The 21,189-nt window shown below is 40.1% G+C and overlaps 3 protein-coding genes across 3 annotated transcripts in view; 2 read left to right on the top strand and 1 right to left on the bottom strand.

Annotated features, from left to right (window-relative positions):
• The window catches only part of DDX5 (DEAD-box helicase 5), a 12,827-nt gene extending 5,648 nt beyond the window's left edge, over positions 1–7,179 (top strand). Inside the window, exons 2-13 of the mRNA XM_026860898.1 lie at positions 1,212–1,377; positions 1,518–1,614; positions 1,693–1,826; positions 1,947–2,012; positions 2,472–2,613; positions 2,695–2,855; positions 3,031–3,203; positions 3,395–3,505; positions 3,719–3,780; positions 3,860–3,919; positions 5,171–5,395; positions 5,983–7,179. Coding sequence (XP_026716699.1) covers positions 1,212–1,377; positions 1,518–1,614; positions 1,693–1,826; positions 1,947–2,012; positions 2,472–2,613; positions 2,695–2,855; positions 3,031–3,203; positions 3,395–3,505; positions 3,719–3,780; positions 3,860–3,919; positions 5,171–5,395; positions 5,983–6,365 — 1,780 coding nt within the window. The 3' untranslated portion in view covers positions 6,366–7,179. The remainder of the gene's footprint in view (positions 1–1,211; positions 1,378–1,517; positions 1,615–1,692; positions 1,827–1,946; positions 2,013–2,471; positions 2,614–2,694; positions 2,856–3,030; positions 3,204–3,394; positions 3,506–3,718; positions 3,781–3,859; positions 3,920–5,170; positions 5,396–5,982) is intronic.
• A 285-nt stretch (positions 7,180–7,464) lies between these two features.
• Positions 7,465–13,738, top strand: POLG2 (DNA polymerase gamma 2, accessory subunit). The gene is made up of 9 exons (XM_026861302.1): positions 7,465–7,515; positions 8,199–8,346; positions 8,924–9,050; positions 9,200–9,305; positions 9,696–9,869; positions 10,892–11,032; positions 11,881–11,961; positions 12,524–12,624; positions 13,537–13,738. The coding sequence occupies exons 1-9, from the start codon at positions 7,465–7,467 to the stop codon at positions 13,700–13,702; spliced, it is 1,095 nt and encodes a 364-aa protein (XP_026717103.1). The 3' UTR covers positions 13,703–13,738.
• On the bottom strand, positions 13,703–20,008 carry MILR1 (mast cell immunoglobulin like receptor 1). Its single transcript, XM_026861199.1, has 8 exons — positions 19,975–20,008; positions 19,840–19,884; positions 18,698–18,985; positions 18,102–18,386; positions 17,474–17,587; positions 16,952–17,041; positions 15,834–15,896; positions 13,703–13,859 (listed from the first exon to the last, which is right to left on the bottom strand). Exons 1-8 carry the CDS (start codon positions 20,006–20,008, stop codon positions 13,801–13,803), a joined length of 978 nt encoding a protein of 325 aa, XP_026717000.1. The 3' UTR covers positions 13,703–13,800.
• Positions 20,009–21,189: the final 1,181 nt, after the last annotated feature.

Genomic DNA, 21,189 nt, shown 5'->3' with positions numbered 1-21,189 from the left:
TTTTTTTTTTTTTTTTTTTTTTTTAAGAAATGGACTCGCCCTCCCCGCTCTCCGGGGGCATACCCCCGGGTGCGGATGGCCCACGCAGAGCTCGATTCTCCCCTCTCCACCCGTCACTGGGGGTGGGCCGGGGAACGCGGGCTGGCTGGAGGTTTGTGGGTCAGTGGGTTGGCCGGGCGTTTCGTCGGTGCCGAAGCTTTGGGGAGCTCTCGGTAGGGCGGTTCCCTCCTCCTCCCTTCCCCCTCACAAGGGACGGTGGCTCTAGCTGTTGCTGGTAGAAGCCGGCCGGCTCCCGCTTTGTGTTGTGTAAGCGGATGTTAATGGCCGGCCCCGCCATGCGGTGACTGAGGGGAAATCAAAATGCCGGCTGCTGCTGCTGCCTTTGTTCCTCCTCCTCCTCCCCCCGCCCAGCTCAGAGTCTAAAATGGCAGCGGCTGGAAAATGTGGCGTAGACAGAAATGAGAGACAAAGGAAACAGCGCTGGCAGGAAGCAGCGGCCACTCAGCCAGGTCCCCTCTGGGAGCGCTGTGTTGTGCTGGGAAGGATCGCTCCCAGCGCCTGCCCGGCCAAAATTGGGGAGCAATCGGGGCGGGGGAGGGAGCCCCACGCTCGGATCCAGTTTAGCGGTCCTCAGTGCAGGGTTAGCGTCGCTTCGAGCTGCGCCTCAGGGCTGCCGGGTCAGGCTTTCGAGACGAGGCTTTTCTGAATGAAGAGAGCGAACCTAAAATACTAACGTAAAAATGTGCGTGGCCTCGTAAGACATCGTTATCGAGAGAAGTCTCTCTTTTGGGACACAAGAAAACGCTTTATGGAAAAGTTGCCCCGAGGTTTTGTAAGTGTCTCTGCTCACTTTTTGCAGGCTGACACACAGTGGGAGTGTCACTTGGGTGGGAAACCATTTTGATCACGAGGTAGTACAAAGGTTTTAATGTCCTCTACCTGTGCGGTAACTTGCTAATAGGCCTTTCAATTTCACTTTAAGGAAGCCACAGACATACGTGTTACCTCAGTCTCTGAACATGAGTTAGTTGTAACTAGGCAGATTGTGGCACCTGCAACTTCAGTATGTTTATCTGAAGTTTCAGTGTCCTGCAGGTGGGATTTATAAATCTGAATTGTAAAGTTACAGGATGGACCACAAATATGGCAGTTAAGTTGTGTAAGAGGAGCACCAAAACGTTTCTCTTGGATTAAGGTGTGATTTTCCTTAGGTTTGGAGCCCCTCGTTTTGGAGGAAGTAGAGGTGGACCCCTCTCTGGGAAGAAATTTGGAAACCCTGGGGAGAAACTTACAAAAAAGAAATGGAATTTAGATGAGCTGCCCAAATTTGAGAAGAACTTCTATCAAGAACATCCTGATGTAGTTAGACGTACTGTGGTATGTACCCTAACTCATGCAAAAGTAAACAAAAAGTGCAAACATGCTGAGCGTCGTGGGGCCCAACAAGCATGGATGGGGGTAACTTACAAGTTTGGTATCAGAGCTTATTTCAAAAAAATCTTGTTCTTGTCTTGCAGCAAGAAGTTGAACAGTACAGATCAAGCAAAGAAGTCACAGTTAGGGGCCATAACTGTCCAAAACCAATTATAAACTTCTATGAAGCTAACTTTCCTGGTAAGTGAAGACTAGCATACAGGTTATTCTTCTAGACTTGATTAAAACAGTGTCTTAAGTTTCACTTTTCTCTTCAAGCAAATGTTATGGAAGTAATTCAGAGGCAGAACTTCACTGAACCAACTGCTATTCAGGCACAAGGTTGGCCTGTGGCATTGAGTGGATTGGATATGGTTGGAGTGGCACAGACTGGATCAGGGAAAACACTGTCTGTAAGTGTTGGTTGTAGCCTGGAATACTGCTGGATTTCAGCAGTGAAAGTATGGCCTGGCTTAGTGCAGGCTGAACACTTCTGGGAAGAGACTAATGAGACTTTTCTTTCTTCCAAACAGTACTTGTTGCCTGCTATTGTGCATATAAATCATCAGCCATTCCTGGAGCGAGGAGATGGACCGATTGTAAGTATTTCTAAATGAAAGGGGATCTCAATTTCTAGAGAATGGGATTATTTTTTTTTTTTACAGTTCAGTTGTCTGCAGTCATAAGGGTGCATAGCTGTGTTGTGTTTCTCTGTATGACTAAAGTGGTTCCATGTTTTGTTAGGATCCCAAGAACATTCTATAAGCTCTGATTAGGTTGTCCTTAAAATTGTACAGAACGGGGCTAGATGTCCTGTTTTGGAAGTTGCAATCCCCTGGGAGCTAGTGACTTTGAGGTATCTTACCACACAGCATAGATCAGTGTTTGGCGATTGAGATGTTAGGTAATTTAGTTTGCTAGTTGGAGCTACTTAAATCTACTTTAGTCATCTGGCACTGAAGGAAGATATGACAACCTTTCCATTTAAAATGGGTGTCAGACTAGAAGCTTCAAATAGGTATTGAACTGGTATTGAAAGGTGGGCATCTTATTTCTAGTGTCTTGTGCTGGCACCAACTCGTGAACTGGCTCAACAAGTGCAGCAGGTAGCTGCTGAATATAGCAGAGCTTGCCGTTTGAAGTCTACATGTATTTATGGAGGTGCTCCAAAGGGACCACAAATCCGTGACTTAGAAAGAGGTACGGATAAGCCTTGATTTGATGCATCTCTCTGAGGCAATGTGAAAACTACTTCAGCTGACTTTAGCCCTTGATTTTTAGGTGTGGAAATCTGCATTGCTACACCTGGAAGACTTATAGACTTCTTAGAAGCTGGAAAGACCAATCTCAGGAGGTGTACTTACCTTGTCCTTGATGAAGCTGACAGGATGCTTGACATGGGATTTGAACCTCAGATCAGAAAAATTGTGGATCAGATAAGAGTGAGTATGAATGGTTCATGCATTTATCACTTGCAGTAACAAAGTGCTACTGTGGTCATTAAAGCAAGGGCAGTGCAATTAGCTTTCTCAGGCTTGCCTGGGTAGAATTTTTTGGGGTTGGGCATTTGATTTGACTGTATATTGATCTTGTACTGACCCTAGTCTCCTTTTCCAGCCTGACAGGCAGACTCTGATGTGGAGTGCCACATGGCCAAAGGAAGTAAGGCAGCTGGCTGAAGACTTTCTGAAGGAATATGTACACATCAACATCGGCGCATTAGAACTGAGCGCAAACCACAACATCCTTCAGATTGTGGATGTGTGTCATGATGTAGAGAAAGATGACAAGTAAGTAGTCAGTGGGGGCAAAGCATTTAATATGCTTTTTAATGGTTAGTTTTAGTTTATGAACTGTGAAACAAATTTGTCTTGATGGATTTTTTTGACACCAGTCTGAGATGACTAAAAGTATAAAATATCAGGCTGTACTTCAGCAGGACAAATCAATCCCAGCTCTAACCATCATCTCTTCATCATAGGCTTATTCGTTTGATGGAAGAAATAATGAGTGAGAAGGAAAATAAAACAATTGTTTTTGTGGAAACCAAAAGACGGTGTGATGACCTTACCAGGAAAATGAGGAGAGATGGGTGAGTAATATGCTGAAACTTCAGTGAGCTGCCCCAGTAGTCTGAACATTCTCTTCATGAGTGGCCACTTAAACCTTTCAAATACACTGACACCAAGTGTCAGGTAAAATCCTAAAATTAACTCTAGAAGCTATTTGGAATTTGTCAGTAGCCCTGTCTTTGGCTAATGAACCTACTCTGTGAATAGTCTGAGGTCATGTTGTGTATTTTCAGGTGGCCAGCAATGGGTATTCATGGTGATAAAAGTCAGCAGGAGAGGGACTGGGTTCTAAATGGTGAGTATTTTAGCAATTTCTATAAGCATGTGTTCTGTTACTTAATGAACAAACTAACAACAAGTTGCTTGTGTTACAGAATTCAAACATGGAAAAGCACCAATCCTGATTGCTACAGATGTTGCATCCAGAGGTCTAGGTTAGTACAACTCGTAATGCCAGTTGCCCAAAGCTATTTAAAGAAAGTCTATTGCTTTCTTTAACCTCTGCATTTTTCTAAGTTTTCTTCACATAAAGGTGCAGTCTTTGTGGCAAGGCCTAGGCATGACAATCGGAGGACTCGAGGGGGATGGAGGACTAGTGGAAATGATCGGCTGGCTGCTTCCAGTCAAATAGAGAGGTGAAAGCTGAGAGCATTGTGTGCCAGTAATCTTCAAAAGGCAAAGATCATCCTTTTAAACTACTACCCCATAAACTGTTCTCTCATGAAATAAGCAGTTTCATTCACAGTTCACTTTGCCCTGGTATTTCTCTTCTCTCCATGCTTTGCATGATTTGCCATGGTGCAGTACTGTTAGTTTTGTGCATACTGTCTGCTGTGATCTGTGGGTCTTTGAATTTCAGTGAGTTTGCTGAAATGTTGAAGAAAATAATTACAAACTGCAATGTTCAATGAAATTTTTTTCAACCATGAAATGGAGAGAGCAGCTTTAAAATGTACTAAGCCTTGTACAAATTGGTGAGTACTGGCACATGAAATCTGAGAAAAAAGCCCACCTCTCACTTTAGCAAGTGGGGCAGGAAAGCAATGGCTTTTCAATGCCTTTGAAAGTCGGAGTTCCTCCACCTATACATAGTCGTCATGTCGAGACCTGCCAGAGAGAGACACATTCTCAAGTGAACCCTGGCTTCTTGGAAGCGCTTGCCTAGACGAGACACAGTGCATAAAAACAACTTGGTGACTTTGGGGGGACAGGTATGTTTTTCTTGCAGCTGCGGTTCAAAGGTCTTGGCAAGACGAGCAGTGTGGCCCCTTTTTTTTTGAGCTTCTAATGAGTGTGTATGTGAAGGACCTTGTATGTTTTTACTCTAAGGTCCTCAAATGAGCACATGAAGAGGCTGCTGTGAGCTTTAGTGGCCCTACTGCAAGAAGCATTCAGATGTCACTTGATGATTTGTAAAGGGGACTCTTGAGTTGGGAATGACAAGCAAATGCATACTCCTTTATGGTAAGGTTTTGGCTCACAGGGTGGGTGATGAGACGGGAACAGACGGAGTGTGCATAACTTTCTCTTCCACAATACTCATGCAGAAATGGATGATTCTAACACTGTTCTTTGCAGCCATTATTCCCTTTAAAGTACTATTGTCTAATGTTTATCTTCGATTTGGCTGTTGTGGTGTGCAAAACTTTGTACCTTGCTTTTTGCCACACTGCAACACTTTACAGATGTGGAAGATGTGAAATTTGTCATCAATTATGACTACCCTAACTCCTCAGAGGACTATATCCACCGAATTGGACGAACTGCCCGCAGTACCAAAACAGGCACAGCATACACATTCTTTACTCCTAACAATATTAAGCAAGTAAATGACCTCATCTCTGTGCTTCGGGAGGCTAATCAAGCCATCAACCCCAAATTGCTTCAGTTGATTGAAGACAGAGGTTCAGGTAAGGACTGTTCTCAACCACAGTGCATAGCTTTCCTCTCGGAACAAAATGGAAACTCAAATTCCACCTCCAGCCTCTCTCCAAAATGGATGTGGAAGGTGGTTTAGCTACCAGTTATGGTGACCTGGAAAGGTATTTATTACAACAGCAACAACAGAAAAACCCCACCCCTTCCCCTGAATGTTCCCTGCTTGTGCTGTGGCGCACCTATGACTTGTGCTGGCCAAAGATGCACTTCTATCTGCTCTGAAATTAAACACTTCAGGGCTCGTTTTTGTGGCCTTCTCATATGGCTAAGGAATAGATGGATGTAAGTGTCCTTTCGGCAAAATGAAAGTGGCTTTTTGTGTTAATGCCACCACTTGTGTTACAGGGGAGAGCATGTGACTCCTCGTAGGTTAGACAGATTAATCAAGATAGTCTTCATCTATACTGGAATCCAGTTAGCAACTGGAAAGCTTTTACGGTAGTTTTGCCTTGCTGGAACAGAGGGAAAGATTTTTCTCTTACTAGCTGAACTCATTTGGTGCTATGCAAAATACAGCCTTTTTGACATGCATATAACTATGTCTTGTCTTTTTTAATAGGTCGTTCCCGAGGTGATCGACGTGACAGATATTCTGCGGGCAAAAGGGGTGGATTTAGTAGTTTTAGAGAGAGGGAGAACTTTGAGAGAAACTATGGTGCACTAGGAAAGAGAGACTTTGGAGCAAAAACTCAGAATGGGGCCTACAGTGCCCAAAGTTTCAGTAATGGAACTCCTTTTGGAAATGGCTTTGCAGCTGCAGGCATGCAAGCCGGCTTCAGGGCTGGTAACCCTGCGGGGGCTTACCAGAACGGCTATGATCAGCAGTATGGAAGTAACATTGCAAATATGCACAATGGCATGAACCAACAGCAGTATGCATATCCTGCCACTGGTGCTGCTCCTATGATAGGTTACCCAATGCCTACAAGTTATTCTCAATAACTTAGTGTATTTAAATGTCTCAGTTTTTCATAATTGCTCTTTATATTGTGTGTTATCAAAACAGGATAGTTATTTAAGAAATGGGAAATGCAGAAATGACTGCAGTGCAGCAGTAATTATGGTGCACTTTTTCGCTATTTAAGTTGAATATTTCTCTACATTCCTGAAACAATTTTTAGTTTTTTGTACTAGAAAATGCAGACAGTGTTTTCAAAGTAAATGTACAGTGATTTGAAATACAGTAACAGAAGGCAGTGCATGGCCTTCCAATAAAGATATTTGAAGACCGAATTTTCTTTCAGATGGCAATTTTCTCAACATGTGCACAACTTTACATTAATGGAATGTCAAATGTTTTTATATTAAATTCTAGAAAGGATTCTCAACTGTGTCTGATTAAACATTTAAGCATATATGAAAACCAGCCTTGCCTTGATTGGGCTAGATTGCTTAGCATGGCAGGCTCTGCTTTGATGGGGAAGAAAAGTAAAGCTGGCTTCTAAGTAACTTGGAAACAGTACTCTTCCGTGTCTCACTAGAGTAGGGCCAGTTTTTGGGAAAGATCCACTAGAGTAATGGTATAGCTAAAAGTCTTGCAAACCAGAACTCTGCAGTGGTGTTGCTAACGAGCTGCTACAAGCGTAGGAGGCTTCTGCAGCACCATAACTGTCGCCTTTACAGGAGCATACGTGCAGGCTAGGCTCGAGTGCAATGTATCTACAGCTGTCAGGCCTTGTGAGTTAGCATGCAGGCTTACTATGAGCTTCAGAGAAACGGGAAGATCTTAGTATTAAAACTTCAAATTATACTTAAACTGGTATTGAGCAGTGATTTCTTTATGGAGGTGGGGGGAGGGAAGTGGGCTGTTGAACCATGAACACACTTCATGGATTTATTTTTTTTTTTTTTCCCAGACTTGTAGTATGTGTAAATGACTTGATCTCAAAGCACTGTCCATGCTGAGCACATCAAGAGTAATACTTGATCCTGGGGTTAAAGTACTTAGTGCTTTCAAGTATGGTGTATTAAAATTCCAGTGAATACTTTTCAGTTCCTTCCTCTCATTTATCAGTAACAATGATTAGTTTAAAGTTTAACAATGCTTGACTACAGCTTTGAAGTATTTAAGGTTGAATCTGCAAGAACTGAGGCAAGATTCTATCTAGGTTTTGAACCCAAGTCAAGAGTCTTTTATGCTCTAGATATTTTTGCTAGTCTCTGGTTAGCTCTTGGTGATTGTTTTTCTCGGAGGCTTAGCTTGTAATATTCTTAACCACAGTCTAATCCTGTCAATTATATCTTTATGCCTCTTCTGTGGAATTCTATCAGTTGACTACTTTTGTGATCATTCACTGTTGCTATGAGAACTTCAGCTGGAGTCCTCAAACACAGTTGAGTCTAAAGCTGTGGTTGGCAATGTGGAAACAAGTCTTTTTTTAATTGGCTTTGCAACATTCCCCCTGCTCAGCGCTGTCAGTGTTGAGGCCAAGGAAGTAGATGATTATTTATCTTTGAAATATGACATGTTAATTGCTAAGTTTCCAGGTCAGTTGCCTGAAACAATGCAAAGGAAATGGAAAGCTTGGGTTTTGTTTTAAAAACTTTAGTATAAAGGTGGATGTAGAAAACTTCTGGCTTGTGCATTGAAATTCACTGTTAAAAGCACCAGTCAAGCAAACAACAAAGAGCCTTTGTCTCCCTTTAAATGGGAGATAATCTGCTTGGTGCTAAGGTGACACCCAGATAAGTATTTGCAAGTCATAGTGGTGGAAAATTGGCTAATCAGGAAATCATGGGAAGAGATGCACCGTGTGACTCTTCAGGTTTTTCAAGGTTGTAGATTTCTTGGACTTATGTCTGCTGCACCCGGAGACGCTGCGCCAAGCTCTCCCGGGCGGGGGCCGTAGCCCGGAGCCGGGCGGTCCGTCTCTGGAAGAAGTGCTGGGGAGCGCGGGGACGCTTCGCGAGAGCCTGCTTCCCGGTAGGTCCCTTGTCCGTCATCACGGGGGTGAGGCGGCTCTGCCCAGTCCGGCCGCCTGCTCGTGTTTTTCTTGCTGGGAGCGAAGCAGCTGCGTTTAAGGGAATTTTCCAGTTGCGTTACAGTGCTGGGAAAGTTTCAGCTGCGTGTCCCCTCCCTGACAGTGTTCAAGGCCAGGCTGAACGGGGCTTTGAGCAACCGGGGCTAGTGGAAGGTGTCCCTGCCTGTGGCAGGGGGGTGGGAGCTAAATGATCTTTAAGGTTCCTTCCAACCCAACCCATTCTATATGATACGCTGTGAGTTTGTGTCCTGTTCAAGGACCCGAGCAGCATGAGTGCTGAAATAGGCTCTGCATCCTTTCCCCTTGTAGTTAGGGAAAGGCACATTAAAATCGTAGCTGCTAAAGTGCCGGAGGAGTCAGGCTACAGACTGCTGAGCTAACCTCTGCAAAACACTAAAGCTAGCGGGACTGCACGTATAACTAGCGTGTGTGTCATATGTGCTACGTTCACCCTTGGTAGAATTAACAAATTAGAATTTTTCCTGTGGCTACTAAAATTAGCAATTTGTCTTTTGACAGGTGCTCTGGCGCAATATGTTAGCTGCTTAGAACTGGTAAACAAAAGACTGCCTTGTGGCCTGGCTCAGATTGGAGTGTGCTTTCACTCTCTTCCAGAAAGCAAACAGCACAATGAAAACCTTACAAGGTAGAGTAATAGAGGGGTTAATCCCCTTCTATACTTAAATCAACTGTTTGCACTTGTTTTCACTTTTGGATTATTTTTGAATGCTGTCTCTTGCTTTTTCCCTGTTATTTTTGAAGGAGTTAACTTGCTGCCCTTGCTATTGTTTAAAGAATAGGCGAAAGGACCACGTCTTTGCTTGCATGGTTTAGTTCTCCTAGAACTGCAGGACAGTGGCTTGATTACTGGTTACGGAAGAGGCTCCAATGGTGGAGAAAGGTAACAGCAGCATATCCATGGGAAATCTTGGCCTTCTCCTTTATTTCAGAGGGGGGGGGAATAGACACACAGGTTGCTTTTATGGCATTATATTATTGCTAGTCCATTTTTGCCGCTGAAATACCAGTATTTGTTGTGAGAAACCAAAAAACTCACTTAAGTTTATGACAGACCTGTAAGTAGTTTATAATGTGACTGGCAGAAAGGCAAATGTTTTGTGTTTAAGTGATTTGAGATGAAAATGCTGCAAAACAACAGAGTTGGGCTGCAACTTATTTTTATAAATTACAAATTTATAAATCAGAGACTTCAGCCTGCATTACAGACTTGATTTTTGTGGTTAATACAGCATGCACTGTAGTGATCACCTCTTATATCTTTTATTTTCAGTTTGCAGTTGGCCCATCTAACTTCAGCAGCAGTGACTTTGAGGATGAAGAAGGAAGAAGAGGATTTAATTTACATTACAGCTTTCCTTGGGGGACAGAAACAATAGAAACATTGAAGAACCTTGGAGATAGCGAACTATTACAGATGTATCCAGGGGATAGTACAAAATTACTTGTAAGCTTTACTGGATTAAAAATCTTTTTTGATAAAGATGATAATGTGAGAGATGGTTTCTTTGCTGGTCGAGTTGCTTGGCATATGACTGTCTTTAATTCTTTTGTTGTAAAAGCAGTACAGATTCTCTGCAGTCAGACCTTCATTTTCAAAAGCAGGTAAGATAGTGTTTTGGTGGTTTCTTTTGCAAGGAGCTAATTCTTTGAAATTATAAATGAGCTATATTGACAAGACAGCTGTTGTCAGCTGCATAGCCTTTACCTGTGAGTAGATGTCAAGACAATCTGTTTTGCTTGTTAAGCTCACATCAAAAAAGAACGTGTAAATGCTTTTTCTTTCTGTAGCTTGTCCAGTTCCATATATGTAGAAGTATATGTGGATTAATGGATTATAAACATTGCAAATGGCTATATAGAAGTTACTGCACTGAGAAGGGGGAATGGACCAGAGGGAAACCTTTCCACTGAATATATTGGAGAGGGACAAACTTCTAGCAAATGGCAATGTTTGAAAAGTCAGACTGAACAGATAAAATGAGAGTAGTTTGGTATTTTGCCAGTAAATTACAACCTTCTCCTCATGATAGTCCTGTCTGTCTTTCCTAGTTTTGCAGTTTATTTCTATACATAAGGCTGAAGAATGTAATGTAACCTACAAAACTGTGGTTTACATAGTGATTTGTCAAAATGTGGGGACAGATTCTTGTGGTCACTTGGAAGTAAGCTACAAAACTCCAAAAGGCAGTCTCAAGTGTGTTTGCCATAGATTTAAATTTATGATCAGAGAGGCAGGACAAGAAAATAATCCCATCCTGCTCTGATCTTCTGCTTTCCTCAGTGTTACAATGATACCTAGTTACTGCTACACTTTTAAGATTGCTGGTAACTTTTTAAAATGAATGTCACTGTATTTTAGTTGTAATAAGGGTGCTTGAGCTTAGTGCCTCATTATACATTTAAAGTAAACAAAAGGCTTTTGGGGACAGTCTTTGAGGTATCTCTTTGTGGTTTTTTTCTCTTCAGGGCCGAGATGGAAGGAAGAATGTTATTCCTCATGTTCTGTCTGTGAGTGGAAATCTGGACCGAGGAGTATTAGCTTATCTCTTTGACTCTCTACAGCTAGTGGAGAATCCGTTTACAAAAAAGAAAAATTCACAGAGAAAGGTAACTTTCTGTAGAAGGTGGAAGGAAGAATGGATGGTGGAAAGCAGGCGCAGGCCTAAGTACAAAACCCACAGACAACGGGGTAAATTCAAGCATGGAAATGTCTCCCTTTTCCACATCACCATCCTCCATTCCCTTCCCAGCAGGTGCAGATAGAACGCTTCTCACTGCCCCATGGGACTGCTGCCATGGTGCTCTTCACCCACATAAGCAATTTTTCTCTCATTTTGAGGTCACCTGTCCTGTGTAACCTTTTTCTCTGACGAGTAGGTAGATTTCTGCCATGCAAGTGATGAAGGAGTTAAGAGGAATTGGAATGTAGCTGTTGTGCATGGGAAACAGGAGATTTTCTCTTCTGGCAGTATTTGAAGGCTGCTGAGAAGAGTAGAAAAAGTGGGCCACAGGTGGTATTGGGGTATTTCCCCAAGGACCATCATTATTCCCACTTTTACCTTGATTTTCTGGAGTTAAAGTGCTTGCTTTCAGACAGCACTTGTTAATCAAACAGCTGTTTGACCTTTTAAGAACAGGCAGTAGACTGGATGGTAACTGTCTGCTGGGCTGTCTCTGATCACTCTGGCTCCGTTAAAGATGGTGGAGCTCTGCTAACAAAATACCTCTTTTCTGGGGCTCAGCCCAAATTGAGTAATTTCTGTCATGCTAACCTAGTTGGCATGTGTGCTAGTTATATAAAATGTAACGCTTCTAATTCAGGGGTTTGCACTATGAGAACATTTTTGCATGTTTAGAACCTCAATTTCAGAGAAAAAAGTAATATTTCCTAGTTCTGTTTAGAATTTCACACTAAATACACTTAGTAATCTGTTGCTTTTTTGTAAAATTTTTAGGTACTTAAGCTTCATCCTTGTTTAGCACCTGTTAAAGTGGCCTTGGATATAGGAAAAGGTCCAACCACGGAGCTGAGACAGGTATGTTGTAAGAAAGTATTTTAATTCTGAGCGTTGACTCTCCATGTCACCTTTTGTTACAATTCAGACATTGTTTATGTTGGGGAAAAATCATGCTGCTACTTTGATTCTCAGAGATTCTCAATGCTTCCACTATGCAGCTTCTGAGTCAAAGGACTACACTGCAGACAGCAGGTAGTAGATGCCTTCCTTGCGTTGGCACACTGCTTTTAGTACTATTTATAGAGTTGATACTTGTTCCATGCAAAATTAAAGAAAATAACACAGTCCCTCTCAGCTTCTTAATCTTTCAGAATTAACGCATGGGTCACATCTTCAGAAGGATTTTTTAGAAATTTTTGCCAGTCCCCACAGAACAGAGGAAAATCACACTGGTATGGTTTTAAATAGAAATGGAGATTTGATTGCCAGGCTGCTTTCTATTTTGAGATTATTTCAGACAGAAAATTAACACCAGCTAGGAATGCTAATACCACACATACTACAGTTTTTTTAATAGTTTCTTTGTATAGGATTTAAAATACTCAAAGTCTCTTTTACTTCTGTTTTTAAATAAACACAGGTTTGTCAAGGATTGTTCAATGAACTGTCAGAAAATAGAATTTCTGTATGGCCGGGTTACCTTGAAACCATGCAAGTATCTCTGGAACAGCTTTATACAAAGTAAGGAGAAACAGTCTTTTGTAAATTAAACTGTGAAGGTGAAAGATGTCTTTCTGAGGATTAGCGAAAATATGCCTGTTGTTAGTAAGAAATCGTCGAGTGCAGTAACCACATGATGTGAAGGCATGTATCCTCAACTGTAAGCTTGGATATAGTTAGATTTATTACAAAGAGCAATGTCAGAGTTCATTTTTTAACTTAAGTGAGGTATAAGCCTTTCACATGTTATTGGTTCTCTGGAACTGTGAAATGCCTTTTAGAGACTCTCCTATTGAAAATAAATGTCTTCAGAAGAGTCATAAGCTTGCAGACCCGTTTCCCACCTATCACCCCCATGTTTGCATATGGACTGGTTTTCTGTTTCATTTTTACGTACTATTTCAAGTAGCACACTGGGTCTAGTCTTGAATTTGAAAGTTCTTCCAAGTCTGGAGCCATTACCATTAGTGTATGCGATAGAATTACGGTGCAGATAAAACTACTATTCCTGTTGAAGGCTTCATATATGATTTGTTGATCAGCAATGAACTTTGAGCATATGTCAGTGGATCTTGAGCATATTGATGAATATTTTTTCCTGAGAGAAAATAAATATAACTTTTTGTTCTGTGCAGTAGTCTTCAAAGTAAGCCTGGCTATTAAATAACAGAAGAAAGATACATTCTGCCTCTACAAAAATACTCTTGTAATAGGTCACCAAATAACATTCTTTTTATGTACAAAAGTAGCTAAATAATTTAAAGAAATGTAGTCAGGAAAGCAGGGAATGGCAACAAGAAAACTGGTGTCTTCACACTGGACTTAGTGCCATATAGCAAAAATAAATATTTACAGCTTATGGTTGTTTATACGTAACTTATCTGAATTTTTCGTACACCAAAAGCAGTAACAGGTGTGCTCTTTTCTTGTCAGGTACGATGAGATGAGCGTTCTCTTCATGGTCTTGATAACTGATACCACTCTGGAGAACGGAGTGGTCCAGCTGAGAAGCAGAGACACTACCATGAAGGAAATGATGCACATTTCTAGGCTAAAGGACTTTTTAACTAAGTATGTAACATCAGCCAAAAATGTATAAACTTAAATTTGTTGAATAAAAGGAATTTCTTAAACATCTGTGCCTGAACTGGCTTCTACGGTGTCACAGACTTAGTGGTTTCTCTGCAAATAGTTCTCCTAAAACTTGGTGCATCTGTTTTCTGTCAAATCTAGACCATGTGGGTCTTCCAGGTTACCTCGAAAAGAGGGAAGCGACAAACTTCTTCCTCATTAGCAGGGCTAACTGTATTTTCTTTCATGTCTCTGTTTTACCATCTTCCTGAAAATACTCCATCCTGACCTAAAAAATCTTTCATTTGTGTATTGCTGTCACAGTTATGGTCTCTGCTGGAAAATGGTATTTTATATAAAAGACTGCCAAATCTTAAATGTTTTAATAACATCATTAAGTATCTTTGTTTGTAGGAATGTATTTGAATCACATGGCGTCAGTTCTTCAACATTTAATCTACTTCATCTTCCACTTGATAAATGCAAAAATCAGAAATACATTATCAAGAGTGCAGAGGAAATAGAAGAAATAGATTAAAGTTTTTGACAAGCGTTTTTGTGGACAAAAAAATGTACATAGAAAGTGGTGGAAAAAGACTAATGTGTGATCGTATTTATCCTGTATGTAAGTGTTGTAGTCAAAATCAGATACAGGAGTTTGCACAGATAGGAAATGGGGTGATTCTGATCTGTAGATTGACTGCATGTCCAGCTGGGTAAGTCACTGTATGAAAGCTGCAACAAGGCATGCAGCCACCAAGTCATTGTCATGAAACACAAGAACTTGCCTTAAAAATTTCTTCTATTAACATGGTGCTTATTTAACTATGTACAGGTTATTTGTAACAATAATACTAATTGCTGCATAGCATAATTATGCTAGAAATAATGCAAGGTTAGCATAGTCTGGCTGTATGACTTTACTGATGGAATTCTACATAAACTGGCTATGGAATAATGCTAAACAACCCAGAAATGTCTAAGAAACAGCCTATAGCAGGATGAAGATTTTGTTTTGGAGTTAACTGTCCCAAAAATTAATTTTAGCATCCTACCCCTAGTCTGAGAGCTGAAATAATGTTGAACTGAGAAACTGCCCTCCTTGCTGCTAGGTAACAGCAGTACAGAGGCCAAATACAAATCCTCCAGCGTTTGCCAATACAGTTGGGATTTTTTTTTTAATTTTTTTTTTAAATACTTGACTAAAGCCTGGTTATCTTATGTTTGCATACAGTCTGGTTTATATTTCCGGAGAATTGCTAAATGTGCAGGAACTTGGGTCTGTTTGTTCATCAGATGCACATAATGCCAGTTTATATATTGCATCCAGCAGGATCTTATCTGACAGTGATTGTGTTGATTTGTTTCATTTGGGTTTTATGGTGCTATTTGGGCAATAAGCTGCTGTTTGTCTAATGGCATTGCTGTTTGGGTCTTTGTTAATTTCGATTTTTATCTGTTTTGCTTTTTCTTTTAAGTTCAAGTCCTTAGAAGTTATGACTTGGGAATTTGCTTGCTAGTAGAGAATGAGCTATATTGTCTCTATATAGCTGTACAAAATAATTAGGCCAGGAAACTAGGATCTAAACATCATCTCATTCTGTGCAGACTTGGTGGTATTTATCACCAAGGATAAATACCACTGAGGACTGAAAGAATCTTTAAAAATGTGATAAATTGTTTTTAAAGATTTTTTTAAAATATTTTTCTTTTTTAAAGATAAATTATCTTTAAAAATGCGATAAATTAATCACGAAAGGGGTCTTACCTTGTACTCAGTCTCTGATGAAGACCTTTGAATAGATGGTACATGCCCTCCTCTCTGCTGAAAGTCAGAATAGCATAATTCAGAATTGCTTTATTTGGTAGATACTCAAGAATTAATATTCCATCAACAGCTTGGTCACTAATAACATCTCTTGCATGGTTTCATAACAAGGCTGTTGAATTTTTGGGTCATAGGATGGTGACAGAGTTTTTATTTGGGTTTTTTTGTTTGCTTTTTTTCCCCTCAAAAGAGTTACTTTAATTTCTCCACAGTAAGTAAGCAATTTCAGTATGTAACTGCTACTATCTAAACCCTGCCTCCCCCCAGCAAAATCCACCAAAAACATGTTAGTGCCCATCAGATGTTCAATAGTATAGCTTGAGGTTTTCACCTTTTTCATCTTCTCTTCCAATAACAGAAAAGTTGGCGTATTCTTCTTCTGGTTTAACAGGATCTAAATTAAAGATGTTGAATAGCAGTTAACCCAGTTACAAGAGACTGACAAGATTTTTTTTTTTGTTTTTTTTTAAATTGTCTTGAAAAGAGCAGCAAGATTCCATACTGACTATAAATCTAGCATACTTTCTGTAGCGTTCGTGGGCCTTATCAGAGCTGCTGTCACTGTCCTTGCAGGCTATGTGGGTAGAGCACTGATTGATATCTGGCGTGAGCAGCTACACAGAGCACTGAGCTAACAGCAGGGCAGCTAGAATTCTGCCTACTGTGTGAACAGGAAGGCAGATTTGGATGGAGAAAATGATTCACTTTTTGATACTTTTTTGATAGTTTGTTTTGGGGCATTCTTCCCTTGAAAATAGTGGCATTTACATATAAGGCACATGTAGAAAACTACAGATAATATCATCCTGGTTTTCATGTAATGTGTTCATTATTGTGTATTTTCTGCAGTTGAAGTAGTAAAATGTTTTTACATAGGTGAGTTGCTTTCTTTTACTTCATAGTTTCAGTTTGAACTGACTTTGAGTCTTGTCAAAGTTAAAAAACGTGGAATAAAGAACTATTGATACTGAACAATTTTGAACAGGTTGCAGAAGCTATGTAAGTTTTATTCCACTACAATTTACACATAGGCCACTTCTGTCTCTTAGTAAATGGGCATTACACCTCTGATCTACTTACTCTCTTTTGTTTTTCTTTTCCTCTGTAATGGCTATTTCAATCCTCACCATGAGTTACCAAATGCAATTCATTTTACTTGTGTTTACAGTAGATTTTTATATAGAACTTCAGTTCATTTAACCAGTTAGTTGCAGTTTTGGTTGAGTGGGTGACAGTGTTGAATGTGGATCCCGTGTGACTTCAAATAATGCCTCTGCCAGGCACAGGAATATTAGCTTGCCCACTGAGTGGTAGTAGGTGTCCCCTTCCACTGCTTTTGTAGTACCTGAAGAAATTTGCTCATACTAGCTATAAATAATATAATAACATTCTCCAACCAAAATCTCACAAGGAAGTTTCATGACTGCAAGGGAAGTAACATGAACTTACCAATCTCTGTGTAGATGACATCGTTTTCAGACTCTTCTGCATTCATTATTGAAGTAAGGGCAGTTGAGGGTCTAGCAGACTGAAGTTTTTCTGCAAATTGTAAGAGAAACATATGCCTATATACATATATCAATTTTTCTTAGAGGGAAATAAACAGCTCCATGGTATTTTTGGAATACTTTGAGATCTCAATAATGTTATTTTCATAATAGGAATTGCTCCTTAACCAAGGGCGTTTTTAATAGCATTTGCTTTCTTTATTAATAATGAGGTCAAATTCCTTCCAACATTTGTGTGTATTAAATTAGATGTTGCTTTGCTTCCCCCATCCCAGCCCTACCATCTAAAAGCTCAGAGGTTTTGCCTTGTCAATGTCTTGTTGTCTATGCTGATTAAGAGGAGACTTGACAACATCCTAAAATACCAAGAGCGTAACTCTACTTGTAACATGATGTTCATACTCTGTATTGACAACATAAATGAGCACCTCTGGAAAATTAAACAGACATTCAAACAACTCACTTGCTTTGTATGAAGGAATTATAAAAAATGGAATTGCGAGAGCAAATCCTATTATGAATAGTATCAAGATGACTCCAAGAGAAATGATCAAGGCTTGAGAGTGGCTTCTTTCTTCTGCCAAAAAAAAAAAAAAGTGTTTATGCAATTAAATGTTTTTTCACATTCTAAGTATTTTCTATAAATTAAAATCAAGACTTGGCATTTCTTTAAGCTTTTGGATTAACTGTGGTTAACCTAACTATGCAGGAGAGTCCCAAGGGCACACTGTCACAGCAGGAAGAAGGGAGTTTGCTGGTGCCGGTTGACTCTCTTTTCCATAGAAAAATGAAACTAGACTCCCCAAGGTGCAGCAAGGGTGGACCAGGGGGTGTCTTGTAAAAACAAATCTTTTACAGTCATCCTTCATGTTCACTTCACTTTATATTACTATTTAGACTGCATGAAATCCTATCTTTTTGCATAAATTTTGAAAAAAAAATCACATTTTTTTAATTGTAAAAAATTGTATTTTGAGCATTGAATTGCAGGGAAAAAAATGTCCGGCTAAAAAACTTGTGTTGTTACAACATTCTGAATTTTGTGTGGTTCCCGTTTATTGACAGTGGTAAAATGCTTCATGCGTGCATACCTGCTAATGTGAAGTTGAAGCTGTTGCTGTATTTTGTATTATTGCGAAAGCTATTTTCAGCTCTGCATTTATAGATTCCAAAGTCACTAGAGGAATTGATAAATAGAAAAATCACAGCTGCTTCCCGCTTCTGCATCTTCACTGGTGTAGAGATGCTTTGTCTTCCTTTGAAGAATATGTATGTGATAGGAAGAGAGCCGTTCTCTGAGAGACAAGACAAAGTCACATTCTGGCCTTTCTTTGCTTGAGAGGTGGGCGAGCTCAGCACTGGTCTGGAAATTGGCTCTGTAAAAAGAAAACTGAAAAGACTGCATCACTGAGTACGGGACAAGCTCCAAAGCAAGGCTCGGAGTTAAGTGGCAACACTGGCAAATGAGGTGGGCACCAAGGATGGAGAGCTCAGTGAGCCAGATCAGAACAGCACGGCCGGCTCCCAAGGAAATAACAGCCATTTGCAGTAAAGCTCAGCTCTGCAGTCCAAAACAGCACCGACAGCAAACAACCCCCTGACTCCTGCGGCTGCAGATAGCCATGTCTGATGCACCGTATGTGCCCCTAAAATGAAATGTGCTGGGAAGGTATAGAGCAAGACATACCTTTAAGGGTGAAGTTGAGACTGTTGCTGTATTTTCCGCCACCGGTGCCGTTATTCTCAGCTTTGCATTTGTATTCACCCGTGTCACTGGCAGAGTTGATAGTTAAGTTAAACAAACCAGGGGTCAGGTCTGGTCTAGTTAAAGTGGATATTTTCTGGCTGTCTTTAAACAGTGTGTATCTGACAGGTGAAGATCCAGAGTCCGAGTGGCAGGAGAGGCTCACGTTCTGGTTCATCACTACATTCAAAGTCCCCTGAACAGACGTGAGCCTGGGATTGGACAGCATGTCTGGAAAGAAGAAACTTTTGAGTGAGTTCAGTGCACCTATCATCCAAAAAACTCTCAGATTTTTTCCCAAAATATGTTGAGGACCAGGCTAAATAGGGGGTTAGATTTTTTCCGCTTCAGGTAGCAGGCAAAAAGCTTTCTATTTTTCAAAATCAGTATGCAGCTTCAGACAAACACTTGGTGAAAAATTCATCTCTTCATACAAAAGGGAGCATATACACACAAAGCCAACATGTATCAAGATTAACCAACAAAAATGTTTTTGAACTACAGCAGCAATGGAAATAAGAGAGATAAATAAGAGAAATTTTTTAAAAAAAGAAAAATATGAGAAATAAAAGAGAAATGTAAATATTATGGGATGTTAATTATAGGAGAAAGTAACCTTATAAGCTAATTGAGAGGTATCACGTGAACCTGAAAGTAAAAGCAGTATTTTATTTGTGGCTGTATGTATACAGGCAGAATTAACCTTGCCTAAGTAGATTGAACTTCTGAATAGTAGCAGCAGGAGCCTTAATGGTTTATCAAATCAGTTTGCTTTTATGAGATTATACAAATAAATTAATAATAAAAACTTGTGATGTCTTTTCACAGAAAATGGTAATAAACTAGTCATGACTAAGATAAATTATGACACTTCTAGAGGGGGAAAATTAGGTTTTAACACAGCAATTTTGACTGTACATACAAGACAGTAAAGTTAACTTTGTATACAAACTTGTACACTGCCTCACTGCACAGACGGGCAAAAGATTTACTTTTACATGAAGGTTTTGGACATTTAAAAATCCCTCCCCGTATTTTGTTAACAGTTGATTTCAGCAATATTGCAAAAGCAGAAGAGAACCTACCTTTGCCACTTGCCGCAGTCTTCTGAATATGCCGAGACATTTGAACTAAGAAAAGAAAAGAAAGCTTTCAGACAAGAAACAGTGGTTCTTGTTTAGAAAGATTTGCAACATATAAGAAGTATGTCCTTGGCTTACCGTAGGAAAACAGCAGAATTGTGAGCAAATACATTTTCTTGATACTGAAGAAGACAGCTGGTGGAGTTAGAGTGATGAGATCTTTGAGGAGTGGCTCTAGGGGTTGAGGAAGTCCTAAATAAGGAAACGGTGCTGAACCTTACGGATGTTTGTGTAAGAACTTTTCTCATATTCCACTTACATTTAGCCTACGGCAGACAGAACAGTGAGCAGTAGAAAAAGCTGTGGGGTGAGGAACAGCAGTTCGGGATACAACTAAATGTTACATACAGCTGTTCTAAGATGTAGCTGACATTAACGGCAGCTTTTCCATGCGAGAGCTGCGTGGTAAAACCATGCTGCCACGCAGCATACAAGACTATATAATTTTTGCAGCACTGTTCTTATAAGGGAATGAGATAACTGATACACATGGAAGAGTCACACGTTTGCTAGAGATAATGCAAGTGATTGTATGGTTGAGACTAAGAGAATACGCAGTACTGGGAGTTTTTTTAGCAGGGATGTATTTTTTTTACAAAATTATATTAAAAAAATATCAAAACTATTGAAGTTTTAAGATGCTGATAAATATTTGTAGCTAACCAGCTTGTTAGGGAAATATTTTGGTCAAATTTCAAATAGTAAGCTGTGAAGAAGTAAAATCTTGTACTAGAGGGTACAAATCTCATCATGATCTTGAGTTCAACACCACTGCAGAAATGAATTTGATGACTAATTTGATCATCTAATGAGTAATACAAAGCTACATAATTACAGTCACAGCAAGTAAATGTTCTTTATTTGTCATCCTCTGGGCAAAGTAAATGTAATCTTCAGCTACACACGGGCAATGCCTTTTGAAGAATTCTAGGCCCTGTTGTATGTGACGTAACTACTAGTGCAGAGAATGCCTTGAAAGTGTTGATCCAATCCTTGACTAATTTCTTGTTTCTTTGTCTCCGGTTTATGAAGGTAACAAGACAAGGCCCTACAGAGTTCGTCCTCTTCTCCTGTGTTGTAGGAGATCCCTCCTAAAGCCTCGCCTGTTGCTGTATTGCAAAGTTTCCTCACAGAAGTTTGTGTGCCTTTGTGTCCTTCCTCCTTGTGGTTTTATTTTTCTTTTGTTTAATTTCTTTTAAGACAACCTCCACCCTGCCCTCACAAATGTTGCTCATGTGGAAATGCTGACAAGTAACCACAAGAGTGGATTTTTTTTTTTTTTTTTTTTTTTTT

Source organism: Athene cunicularia (assembly GCF_003259725.1).
Source record: "Athene cunicularia isolate RWA chromosome 18 unlocalized genomic scaffold, athCun1 chr18_part1, whole genome shotgun sequence".
NCBI lineage: Eukaryota > Metazoa > Chordata > Aves > Strigiformes > Strigidae > Athene > Athene cunicularia.
The sequence above is the reverse complement of the archived record's forward strand: the minus strand, read 5'-3'. Positions and strand labels throughout refer to the sequence as shown.